The 13,721-nt window shown below is 42.0% G+C and overlaps 1 protein-coding gene across 1 annotated transcript; it reads left to right on the top strand.

Annotated features, from left to right (window-relative positions):
* Positions 1-1,659: 1,659 nt before the first annotated feature.
* Positions 1,660-13,284, top strand: LOC143609247 (uncharacterized). The gene is made up of 3 exons (XM_077084052.1): positions 1,660-2,293; positions 2,664-2,809; positions 13,125-13,284. Exons 1-2 carry the CDS (start codon positions 1,879-1,881, stop codon positions 2,777-2,779), a joined length of 531 nt encoding a protein of 176 aa, XP_076940167.1. The 5' UTR covers positions 1,660-1,878; the 3' UTR covers positions 2,780-2,809; positions 13,125-13,284.
* Positions 13,285-13,721: the final 437 nt, after the last annotated feature.

The following is a 13,721-nucleotide window of genomic DNA, read 5'->3' as shown; positions in this document are numbered from 1 at the left end:
ATTTATTAATGTGAAGTGAATATAATTGTGCTAATTCTATTTGAAAATTTGGAATTTGAATTTGTATTCGAACCGAATTTCAAGTTTTTTTTCCTATTCAAATATTCATCATCATCGTACTCAGTATATCCCACCAATAGCAAAGCTATGTTGGGGTCTGAGAATGGTAAGATGTAGACATCCTTACCTCTACCCCATATGGATAGAGAGACTGCTTCCGGTGAGACCCCCGGCTCGATAGTAGTTTTGCATCAAGCCTTGAACATAAGACACATAACACTCAATCATCGGGACACCGACTGATTGGTGCATGTACCTTTGACTTTCGGCTATCAACGCCACCACATAATGCATGATTAACCTTCCGCCACTTTTGACGTTATTTTCACGAGATTAGTAAAATAACGTCAAAATTAATGCAATTTCACTTTTGCCCACCCGAGGGTTCACACATATATACTATATGTGCGCACCGCAAGCAGAGCATCCTATTCAAATATTGAACAACTCTAATATAGATGTGTATATCATATCAGAGGTTTAATATATGTTATAGAATTATCTGTCTAATAATTATAACCTTTTCCTTTATCAAAAAGTTCAAAATCTAATAAAAATATAAGCTTATAAAACAATTTTAACTTTTAAACAGTTTTTATGTATGTAGTATTTTTATTTTTTTTATTTTTTAAAATAGTTTGGTAAGCGCATATACATATTTATTTATCTCTCCTACCATACTTAATTATTTATTTTTTATTTTTACTTTTTAAAACGACGATTTTCTTCTATATAAGCTATCGCACTCTTTAAATTTGGAGAGCATCGATACCACACTCTGGTCAAATTATGTTGTCTTAACCGGGCTCTTACTGGCTTCAGAGTTTGGTTTGGGCGTTTCCTAAGGAGACCATACCGCCAACTGAACTTGATAGCCGTTGTAACACCACAAAAGCAGAATCTCTTGCGTAACACACGCTGGGACGAAAACCTGGGTGGGCTTAGAGTTTGAACTGACAACCTTTGTACAAGGCCTAGCTCAAATGCATCATTGCCAATATCCACCTAAATGTGACACAAGTGGGATATGATCTTGAGTCCCCACTGAAGAACCCAAGCATCCTACCACTAGACCACAAGCGGGGTGTGTTACTTGTAAATGTTTGTTTATTTATTTATTTGTTTTAAAATGTCGACTTTCTTGTATTTAGGCTACTGTACTCTTTAAATTTGAAGAGTCCCGATGCCCCACTTTGGCTATACCATGTTGTCTTAACTGGGCTCACGCTGGCTTTAGAGTTTAGCTTGGTCGTTCGCCAGAGAACTATAGTGACGACTGCCACTTGACAGTCGTTGTGCCGCCTCAAGAGCAAAACTATCTAGAGTCACGCTGGGACGAAAACTTGGGTGGGATCGGAATCCGAATTGACAACCTTAAGACAATAATTAAACTCAAATTCTTTATTGTCAATATCCACCCAAAATGACATAAGTGAGAATCGAACTTAGGTCTCCACTAAATCTCCACTTGAAAACTCAATTTTTATTACCACTAGGCCTACGCCACAAGTGGAAGATTGTAAATATAAACTTTTTAAAAATATATATAAAAAAAATGATTTATATAATTTTTATTTAACCTTTTTGTTTTTGTATAATAAAAGACGTAAACTTGTAGTGAGTCTTAATTCTCAAACTACGATGACATTCTCAAGTGAATAAGCAAAGGCCCAATCACATAAGGGCCCACAAATATGCCAACTCAGATATAGTTCAGCGGACCCACCAAACTCAACTCAAAGTCACATTTAAATACCTCTCTCTCCCTCCCTTCCTTCCAAACCCTATCACTGTCTCCGTCATTCCTCCGGCTAACCAATGGAACAAAACTCTAAACCACCACCACCAACTCTCTCCAAACAAAACTCCTGGTCACCGGACATCCACCGAGACATCGAGTGGCAGAAACTCAAACACAACCAACGCCGCCGTTACCGCCACCGCCGGAGCAAGAGCATGAGCCTCCACTCTCCTGCTGATACTACTACTACCACTAATGATATTGACGTCACCGATGACGACGTCAAGGAGCTTCGAGCGTGTTTTGACCTAGGCTTCGGGTTCGATCCATCGGGTAATTTGGATCCGAAACTCTCGCATGCTTTTCCCGCACTCGAGTTTTACGCTGCCGTTAACCGCCAGTATAATAATAGACTCCTGTCACGGTCGTCGTCTTTGAGTTCAAACTCGTCGTCAAGTTCGTCAACTCAGACATCCGTCATCATCGATCCAAGTAAATAATTATTCTCATAATATCTAACTATTTTTACGGAAAAAATTACAATATAGTAGCAGGTAAACTGACGACAAGCTGTGCTGCAACCTTCTCTCACAGTCGAGTTAATGATTCAAATCTCGATTAACTTAATTAACGCTAGCTGTTTTTAAGTAATCAACTTAGCTGTTATGATTTGATTTCGATTCGATGAACACTTTAACGGACTGAAATCTAGGTTAAATTAATTAACAGCTGTTATGATTTGATTTCATTTAATTCGTTCAAATAATGAATTAGTTAAATGATTAATTGATTAAATTATAGGTTAAGTTAATTAATGTTTTTTTAAAATTTGATATGATATGATACGATATGATATTGTTAGGTGATGATCCGCAAAAGGTGAAAACGAAGCTGAAACAATGGGCGCAGCTGGTATCGTGTTCAGTTCTGGAAAGTTCTTCGCAGCTGATAGCGAATAACAAATCTGTTGCAGAATAGAAAGACGTGATCAATCGATGGATGATTCAGGTACAATTTCGTAAATGTACTTATTGATAATAATTGGAATAAAAAGTTTCCTTTGCGAAAAGAAGGAGATTCCATCTAATCTGGGAGAATATTTATTTCAAAAGTTTAATCATTGAATAATATTTTTAATTTTTAAGCATCTCATCATCATCATCATCGTATTCAGTATATCCCACCAATAGCAATGCTATAGTAGGGTCTAAGGAGGGTAAGATGTAGACAGCCTTAACTCTATCCCATAGGGATAGAGAGGCTGCTTCCGGTGAAACCCCCGGCTCGATAGTAGTTTTGCATCAAGCCTTGGACATAAGGCACATAGCACTCAATCATCGGGACACCGGCTGATTGGTGCATGTGCCCTTATCTTTCGGCTATCAACGCCACCACATGATGCCTAATTAACCTTCCGCCACTTTTAACGTTATTTTCATGAGATTAGTAAAATAATGTCAAAATTAGTGCAATTTTACTTTTGTCCACCCGAAGGTTCACACATATATACATTATATGCGCGCACCGCAAGCAGGGCGTATTTTTTAAGCATTATCACCTTATATTTGTAGTTAATATTCTCTCTTAAATTTATAATCATTATCATCTTTTCCTTAAATCACTATACCACTTTAATGGCAAAATCTTGTAAGGAAAATAAACTAATTAGATGCTTAAAAATGTTTACATTTACTGATATTATTCAATAAATCTGCATATATAATAATTGCCAGTTTTAAGTTATAATAGTAATAATAAGATCATTGCTAATTTTACTGGGTCAACTGGCTCGGATTAACGGTTTAAAAATGATCAATTTAAATGTGACTCGTATATTTATTAATCTAAAAAACATCAATCATGACTCGGAAACATTTTCTAAAATCATGTAACATGGATGCTCCAAAATAACCTGTTTTATCCAAATATACATGTTTGATTTGAGTTTGAACTTACAAACTATATGTTTTTATCTGTAAATTATAAAATTATAACGTGCCGGCCCTTTTATCTATTATGATCAATCTGAATACCATCAAAACAGAAATTAGATCCCTAAATGGCTATGTTTTCAATTCCGTGCTCTACACACAAAAATATACTACTTTTTGAATAAACGTTAATCTAAAAACTAAAAGGTGAACACAGCTTTCATTTACACAAGAATTGCAAGGAGATTTCTACTTTCACGTTGAAGAAACACTAAGTGACCCCGGCAGATTACGGATAATCTTAGGGTCAAGTAGATGTTTCCCACGAGGGTTAGGTCCGGCAAAGATGGTTATTCTTCTGATGACCTGCAAAACAGACACCGTGAGCTCGTCACTGAGAGGGGGGGGGTACCTCCTTGTGACCACCCTCCGGCGTGAGAATCAGACTAGATTGCTCTGAATATAAATGTATATTAAGAGAAATAGCTAGAGCAGATAAGATATGTGATGGTATGAGAGTATATGATAAGATAATGATACCGTTCCAAGATGTTGGAGTATTTATAGCCGAATGTAGGTTTCCAAGCAGGTACAGCCAGCTGTATAATATTCCTTTTCTACCAACTGTGGGCTACGCACGTGCCATGCTGGTGGTTGGTGGGTAGGCAGCGGCTGATAGTGACATGGCCGGCTGTGTACTATTCCTTTTCCACCAACTGCAGGCTATGTACGTGCCACGACAAGGGTTGGTGAGTAGGCAGCGGCTGATAGTGACATTAAGTACTAGAGCGTGCTGCTCGTCGTACTGTTGTCAGTGAGCTGTCACCCTGTGATTGGTTCATGGGCTGCTTTGGTCAGATCTTGTCTATTTTGTCCATACCTTGGCAGGTATAGTACAAAAGATCCTCCAGAAGCGTACGGACTGGCTCATTTGGGCGGGAGTATTCCCGCCTTGCTCATTCCTTCTTCAGGTGACATTACTGAATTATTGAGAGTTAGTGCCTTGTGCGTGTAGCCTTGCTATTAGTGCGGGTAGCCTTCCCTGATGGCTTGTATCCGCAGCTCGGGAACAGGCGGGGTACTTCACCATTGGGAGGCTTTTCCTGCGGGAACAGCTTGCGTACTGCGCGTAAGGTCTTTATCTCTCTGAGCATGGTGGGTCCTGCGGAACCTGTTGGTCTTTGCGCAGACGTCCATCTTCAAGGTGAGTCTTGCGGGTCCAACTGGGCTCTGCTGGGACCTACCTCTTCAAGTCCCCCCAGTCCAATATTCTTCTCATGAATTGTTAATAAGTGAGGTGAACTTTTGGACTTAATCAAAGGGTTTTGAAAAGGGATTTTAGTTTTTAGGTTTTCCGTGGGGATTCTTCCCGCGGTTTTCCTAATGTCACGTGCAGAAATTCCCGACTTTTCTGCTTGATCTTTGGGTATGATGCGGGTAGGTGTGTTACCTCCTCGCAAGTCAGGAGCGTTGAGTTTCACTTGTGTAGATTCTCCACGAGGTTTTGGTAGTTTTAGACATAGTGATCAATTATGTTAAACAACCAATTCCATCTTGGAGCTTCAAACAATCTAGTTCTCAACGTTCCCGCTATGCGGGGATGTTATTTCCCTTTCCACAAGCAAGGCCCAGAAAATCCTTCTTGGTTTTAATTCCCTGCAAGTGCTAAGTGTGTGAAGGGTTTCGCCTTGACACTGTACCCGCACTCGTCTTATAGTTACTTGACTTCCAAGGTATTGTTGGCTTCAATTCCCTGCAGGTGATAAGTATGTGAAGGGTTTCGCCTTGACACTGTACCCGCACTTGTCTTACGGTTTCTTGGTTACCAAGGTAAGGGGGTATATTCCCTCTTATTTTTGAATCTTTGTTTCACGCATATTTTAGTTTAACTTAGCAATTTTCCAAGTGTTTTGGATAAGTTAACCTTTCGACGCGTGGTTGTCAATAGGTTAGTGTTCAGTTTCCTCTATCATGATTGTGCGGGTAGGACCGTCACTTTCATTTAGTGGGATGACCAATCTTCACCTATAACTGACCTGCGTGAAGGTTTTCCTCATCTTTTCCTTAGAAATTTTTGCCGTTTTGTGTTTATGCGGGTTTTGCCGCCTTCCACACGCAACGACTTACTTCCCCACTTATTTATGCGGTGAATACCGGCATATCAGTTTTTTGAATAAGTTAACCTTTCGACGCGCGGTTGTCAATAGGTTAATGTTCAGTTTCCTCTATCATGGTTGTGCGGGTAGGACCGTCACTTTCATTTAGTGGGATGACCAAACTTCACCTATAACTGACATGCGTGAAGGTTTTCCTCATCTTTTCCTTAGAAATTTTTGCCGTTTTGTTTATGCGAGTTTTGCCGCCTTCCACACGCAACGACTTACTTCCCCACTTATTTATGCGGTGAATACCGGCATATCAGTGTTTTGAATAAGTATAAATGTAAGGCTATCAACACAATCTGATAAAGGAGAATCATTTCCATTAAAAGTGGCTCTAGGCCTTTTCTTTATAAGTTTGGAATTGATCTACATGTAACATTTCCGTAATTGAGCTCCATTCCATGTTCTTGGGATGGGGGTGCCATCGAGCCTTTCGAGCCGGTATGCGCCCTTTCCCAAAACTTCTTTGATAATATATGGCCCTTCCCAGACCGGGGCCAGCTTTCCTGGGCGTTCTTGGTTCGAAGCCTCGTTGTTACGCAGTATGTAGTCTCCGACATTGAAGTTGCAGAGTTTTACACGCGTGTTGTAGTACTTTTGCAAGGTAATTTATTATTGGTGTCATCCACGTTTCTGTGCCGGTTTGGATGACACAGATTTCCTTGTGCGGGACTGATGGTGCTCCAAGGAGTTCAATGCGGATGTCCTTTCCCAAGTGGGTGAAGGCTAATGATGCAAGCTTGCTTAACGCATCCGCAGATTTGTTTTCGCTACGCTTGACGTGTATGACCTTACAATCGTTAAAGTCGCGCATAAGGGTTTTTGCTTGTGCGAGGTACAGGGCCATTGTGTCGTTCACGGCCGTGTACGTCCCGTTTATTTGGTTGGCTACTAACATGGAATCCACGTGGGCTTCCAAGTTTTTCACTCCCATCTTACGCGCAATTCTCAGCCCGGCCAAGAATGATTCATACTCCGCTTCGTTATTTGTACTTGGAAAATCCAGTCGAATAGCGTAAGTGTATTCTTGGCCTGCTGGGTTGGTTAGTTTCAACCCTGCGCCTGAGCCCTCGTTGCTGGCTGCTCCATCAGTGTAGAGTCGCCAGACATCATCGATGTCCTGTGCTGGAGAGGGTTGAGCCTCCTCCTGGTACTCTTTCTCCCGCGAAGCGGGGACTTCTGCAATAAAGTCGGCCAAGACCTGGCCTTTTATGGCTGGCCTTGGCTTGTACTTTATCGCGTATTCTCCCAATTCTATTGCCCATTTGGCTAGGCGTCCTGACAATTCGGGTTTGCCTAGAACGTTTGCGAGTTTGAAGTTGGTGAGAATGGTGATTGGGTGACCTTGGAAATATCGTCTTAGCCTGCGTGAAGCCTGTACAAGTGCTAAGACTAATTTTTCCAGGGTAGAGTACCGGGTTTCTACGTCTGTTAGGACACGGCTAACATAGTAGATTGGCATCTGGATGCCTTTTCGCTCTACTAGCAGGACGGCCCCGGTTGCTCTATCTGTGGCGGAAAGGTATAGGATTAATTCCTCCCCCGCTTCTGGTGCTGTGAGCGTTGGGAGTTCGATCAAGCGTGACCGAATTTCCTGAAAAGCTGCTTCCGCTTCTGGTGTCCAGCGGAAGTGCGTTTTCTTTAAACAGTTTCTCAATGTTGACACGAATGGGAATGACCTATCCGCATGGTTTTCCAAAAAGCGGTTAAGTGCGACTAGGCGTCCATTCAGTGTCTGAGCTTGCTTGATGGTAGTAGGTGATTCCATTTTGATAATGGCTTCGACCTTTTCAGGGTTCGCTCTGAAACCATCTTTAGTAACAATGACTCCTAAGAACTTCCCTTCTTCCATCCCAAAGGAACACTTGCTCGGGTTGAGTTTCATGTTTATCTTTCTGAGCGTGTTGAAAGTTTCTTCGATGTCTTTCAACATCGTTTCTGGGTCAGGGCTTTTGATGACCAAGTCATCCATGTAGACTTCCAAGTTCCTCCCAATTTGGGCATGAAACTCTTTGTCCATCAGGCGTTGGTATGTGGACCCGGCATTCTTAAGTCCGAATGGCATCATTTGATAACAAAATGTGCCATCGGGCGTCCGAAATGCGGTTTTGTCCTGATCGTCAACGGCCATGTGGATTTGATGGTACCCCTTATACGCATCAAGGAAGCATTTAAGGCGAAACGGTGCTAACGAATCTACCTTAAGATCAATTTCGGATAACGGGTAACAATCTTTGGGGCATGCTTTGTTTAAGTCATTGAAATCTATGCACATGCGCCATTGTTTGTTAGACTTCGGTACCATGACGGGATTTGCAACCCATGTTTGATATTTGCTAACACGTACGATGCCCGCGTCAAGGAGTTCCTTGACTTGGGTTCTACACGCGTTAGCTTGTTCCGCCCCCATTACTCTGCGCTTTTGTATGACTGGCGTAAAAGCCGGGTCACACTTGAGCTTATGCTCTGCCTTACTTCGAGGTACACCAGTCATGTCAGCTGGTGTCCACGCGAAGATGTCAGCGTTTTTCTGTAGTAAGCGTTTGAGTAAGGTGCGCGTAGATCAGTGACTGTTGGGCCAATGGTAACAGCCTGGTCAGGGTATTTGCCATTGAAGGCCCATTCTTCTGGTTCGGTGATTGTTGGTTTAGCCATCTTTGGCTTGGGTTTTGATGAGATAGATGCGATGCATACATGGGGAATACCGGTGATCATTGCTACACCCTCAGCTGTTGGCCATCCCATCATGCCGTGGACTGAAGATACCACGGCATTGAATATTGCCATCCCGTCTCTCCCGAAGAGAATGTCGTATGTGTGGTGTGGCATCCTCATTACGACAAAGTCTACGTCTTCTGTGCGGGAGTGTTTCCCATCTGTGAGAATGACGGGGAAAGAGAGGATACCCAGGGGGACGTTTGTGCTGCCGTCGAACCCTTCCATCGAGGCGTAGACCGTTTCCAGGCGTTCATTGTCTTCGTCGTCTAGCTTGTCGAAGAACTGCCTGTACATAACCGTTGACGAGGCGCCGTTGTCAGCAAGAGTGCGGGAAGTGATGTACTGCCCCAGCTGGCTTTTGATGACGATAGGGCCTTCTTTGCTGGGTCCTCCTGGCACTCGCGGGAAGCGCACCTCAGCTTCCTTCCACGCGCATGGTTCTGTCGTTCGTCTTTTTCTTCCTCTGACGTTACTATGAACCATGTGGATGCTGATGTCAACGGGCTTTCGTCCGTTGCTTTTGTATCGGTTATCATTCTTCCCTCCATTCTTGATTGAAGCCACAAGGTGTGTAAGTTTTCCATCATTGACGAATGTTTCAACAATATCCCTCAAGGATATACACTCCTCAGTGGTGTGACCCTTTGTCCCGTGGAAGTCATAGGATTTGCTCTGATCTGCGTTATGTCGCTGTCGGACCATTGGAGCTTTTGGCCATGGGAGTTTTTCGGTGGCAAATATCTCCGTGACGCTTTTGGTGAGTGGCGTCCACCGGGGGTTTCGGCTTGATGGGTGCGTGTTATCCCTTCCGCCTACTAGAGGGCGAGAGCTGGATGAGGTGTCAAAGTTTACCCTTGACTGCCAAATACCTAGCTTCCTCTTTTTGTTTTGCCGGGCGGTCCGGACGTTGTTTTCTCTAGTCCTCTGCTTATAGAGGTTTGTACTCTGGGGAAGATCCCTTCCCAGTAGCTTATCCGTTTCGGCAAAGCGCTTGGCCGCCGTCATGATGGCATCCCATGTGGATGGCATGCCGTCTTTACCCGTCAACGTGCGGATAAGCTCTGGGTATTCGGCGCCCTAGATGAAAGCGGCGCGAACAAGATCTTCGCTTATGGTGCCCAGACTCAGCTTTTTCGAGTTGAAGCGAGTGATGAAGTCTAGTAAAGATTCATCCTCTTCTCTAACACAGTTGAGGATCGTCCACTGCTCTTCAGTATATTTCCTCTGTTGGCTGAAGTGCTGGCTGAACTTGTGTTGGAAGTCCGCCCAATCATAGATGTGGTGGACCGGTAAACGATCAAACCACGCCCTGGCCGCTCCAACCAGCGTCATCTGGAACATATAACACCACGTGGGTTCCGTCCAGTTGCTGACGGTTGCCCCCGCTATGAATCTGTTCAAGTGATCATCTGGGTCAGATATACCATCATAAGTGCCGATGTTGGGCATCTGTTTGGCACTCTTCGGGGCGATTGCTTCCGCAATGTCCCTTGCAAACTTGGACGTTCCCGCATTTGCAACAGTTGGTCTAAAGGTTTTAGAGAAGTCACGTGGGTTTCTCCCCGCGTTCCTTGGTTTGAAAGTTTCTCCAAAATTCCTTTTCGGTTGGAAGTCCGTTTCCTTGCGCTTCCCTTTCGCCCTATGACGAGGGTTTGCGTCACTGTCGGACTCCTCCCAATCATCGTCCAAGTACTCGCACTCATTGCTCATGTTGAGCTGTTGTAGAGTGTTCCCGAACTCGTCATTAGCCTGTTGGAGTGAACGTAAACGTTCATCTAACTCAGCTTGGAATTCTTTCTGACGTGCTTCTGCCCACGCTTTAACTTGATCAAGTGTTTGGCGGGGGAGCCTCGTTTGTTGTTTCTCCAACTGGGTATCAATGAATCCCAGGGGAGGATTGTTTACTGCACTTGCCCCGGCTTGGGTAACCGGGGTAGTGTTCGTAAAATTTGTGTACTCGCCGGTGTTCCCAGTAGCTGGGGTTTTGGTTACCGGGGTTTCTTGGTCACTCGCTGGCCTTGGCACCGGAGTAACCTTAACCATCTTTCCAGAGGTTTTGAAAAAACTGAGAAAATTAGTTCTAGCTTTTATGCACGGATGGCGCCAATGAAGAAACACTAAGTGACCCCGGCAGATTACGGATAATTTTAGGGTCAAGTAGATGTTTCCCACGAGGGTTAGGTCCGGCAAAGATGGTTATTCTTCTGATGACCTGCAAAACAGACACCGTGAGCTCGTCACTGAGAGGGGGGGGGGGGGTACCTCCTTGTGACCACCCTCCGGCGTGAGAATCAGACTAGATTGCTCTGAATATAAATGTATATTAAGAGAAATAGCTAGAGCAGATAAGATATGTGATGGTATGAGAGTATATGATAAGATAATGATACCGTTCCAAGATGTTGGAGTATTTATAGCCGAATGTAGGTTTCCAAGCAGGTACAGCCAGCTGTATAATATTCCTTTTCTACCAACTGTGGGCTACGCACGTGCCATGCTGGTGGTTGGTGGGTAGGCAGCGGCTGATAGTGACATGGCCGGCTGTGTACTATTCCTTTTCCACCAACTGCAGGCTATGTACGTGCCACGACAAGGGTTGGTGAGTAGGCAGCGGCTGATAGTGACATTAAGTACTAGAGCGTGCTGCTCGTCGTACTGTTGTCAGTGAGCTGTCACCCTGTGATTGGTTCATGGGCTGCTTTGGTCAGATCTTGTCTATTTTGTCCATACCTTGGCAGGTATAGTACAAAAGATTCTCCAGAAGCGTACGGACTGGCTCATTTGGGCGGGAGTATTCCCGCCTTGCTCATTCCTTCTTCAGGTGACATTACTGAATTATTGAGAGTTAGTGCCTTGTGCGTGTAGCCTTGCCATTAGTGCTGGTAGCCTTCCCTGATGGCTTGTATCCGCAGCTGCGGTAACAGGCGGGGTACTTCACCATTGGGAGGCTTTTCCTGCGGGAACAGCTTGCGTACTGCGCGTAAGGTCTTCATCTCTCTGAGCATGGTGGGTCCTGCGGAACCAGTTGGTCTTTGCGCAGACGTCCATCTTCAAGGTGAGTCTTGCGGGTCCAACTGAGCTCTGCTGGGACCTACCTCTTCACACGTGAAAATAGTTGCCAATATTTTGTCTTGTTTTTGTCTTTAACCACTATCCAATAAACAAGAGGGACCACTTTATTGCTTTCATTAAATAAACCCAAAACTAATTATCATTTTCTTTTTACCTTTTTGGTTGCTAAAACGTGACAGGCATTTTTTACTGTCAGTTGTCTTTTTTCCATAACAAGTATCCCGAGTTGATGTTTTTAGTTATTTTCTATAAATTGAGATGTGTTTTGATTATGTTCTTGAAAAGTGTGCATGTATTGTTACAAATAAATTAATTTGCATTATGGTATTTTGTTTTCTAAACAAACAAACAAGTTTCCGGTTTTCATAATTTAGAGAGATTAAAACGTAAACAAAATCGTTACATTAACATTAATCTTGAGTTGTAAAGTATTCGGGTGTAGGTTAATATTAACTTAAAAAAATATTAACTTAAGCTCGTTCATAAGTAGCTTTTTATGTTCAAGTTTGACTCTTTTATTATTATTATTATTATTATTATTATTATTAATTTTTATTTATTATTAAATTCTTTTATTTACATATATCTATAATTATTATTTATACTTATAATTTTTGTTATATTTATTATATAGTTATTTTTGTCATAGTTTTACATATTACAATAGAGGGCTCGCACTCACTTATATACGCTAATTTTAACAAGCTATAATGAATACTCATCACCAAAACGAATATCACATGGATAATTTGCTAACCTCAATAGAATATAGCAAATTAGCAATCAACAGGTTATTTACGTACATAGGACCCAAATGTTCTCTTTGTGCATGTGTCTCTAATTAAATTCCTATTGCATGGATGTTAAATTTACTTGTTAAACTTTAATAGTCTTTTTTTTTTCCTCACATATCTTCTCGATCAGACGATTAAATCGATCATGATGTTCAGTGGAGTGATTGTGGATGATTTTCTTTGGTTAAGGATTGAGGCTGTTTGTTTACATCTGAATGGAACCATTCAGATGTAAACACCTGATTCATTCAGACTTCAGACTGTTTGGTTTAAAACAGAAAAGCATATGAATGGTTAAAATTAGGTCTGAATCATTCAGACTTATTGTTGCTGCTGAATGGGACAGAGGCTCATTCAGACATGACTCATTCTCATTCAGATCTGAATGAACCAAACAGCCATGGTAACGTTTATATGTAAACAAAATCCTAAATTTTAAAATTGGGAATTAAATATATAAATGATGTGATTATTGATGAAACAAATGACACTTTCTTGACTTGTTTTGAATTTAGTAAAAACTCTTTATGCGTGTTATTCCTAGTATGTGTTTTTTTCTCTTAGCGGTTATGTTTGTTGTTTTTTCTAACTTGTGTGTGGTGATTGATTCATTTCAATTTTGTTGTTTGTATGTGTTTATTTTTAGGGTATGGATTACACAAGAGAAAGGAGTTCAGGACCAGAGTGGCGCGAAGTTTAAACAGATTAACCGTTACTTTCTAGGTTTAAAAGACGTCTTATTGATCTATAATGAATTAAAAGATTTAATCATGTATATAAAGTGCTAGGGATTTATAAAAAGCCAAGACGGTTGGGCTCTCTTAATTATGTCATGAAAAATTCTGAATGTTTCTGGGTCGAACTACTTGTTACATTTTTTCAATAAAATTGAGGGTGCCATTCGATCTATATAGCAAGCAATAAAATTTTTATTAGTAGATAACAAGTCTTAAGGTAGCGTTTGTTGTGATATAACGGAGGGAGTTTTAGTAGGGCGATGAAAGGAAATCAATTTTTACATAGGGAATCTCATTCACTCTGAACATGTCAATCATATATCCTCTTTCATTTTCAATTTTGCCTTCTCATATTTGTTGAGATAGATAGATTGTGATATGAGGGAGAGTGACAGATATAGATAGAGATATGGATACAAAAAGGAATGGGGGGTGGTAGAGTGAAAATGAGGGGGGTGGAGAGATATAAAGAGAGGGAGAGGGAGAGCGAGATAGGGCATAGACGG

Source organism: Bidens hawaiensis, unplaced genomic scaffold (genome assembly GCF_021521415.1).
Source record: "Bidens hawaiensis isolate Kalapana, Puna unplaced genomic scaffold, B.hawaiensis_p1.1 tig00419516_1, whole genome shotgun sequence".
NCBI lineage: Eukaryota > Viridiplantae > Streptophyta > Magnoliopsida > Asterales > Asteraceae > Bidens > Bidens hawaiensis.
The sequence above is the reverse complement of the archived record's forward strand: the minus strand, read 5'-3'. Positions and strand labels throughout refer to the sequence as shown.

Bases quoted from the DNA above. Each gene is read 5' to 3' on its own strand.
- LOC143609247 (XM_077084052.1), top strand. From the start codon at position 1,879: ATGGAACAAAACTCTAAACCACCACCACCAACTCTCTCCAAACAAAAC. The intron at 2,294-2,663 runs GTAAATAATTAT...TGATATTGTTAG, and splicing joins ATCCGTCATCATCGATCCAA to GTGATGATCCGCAAAAGGTG.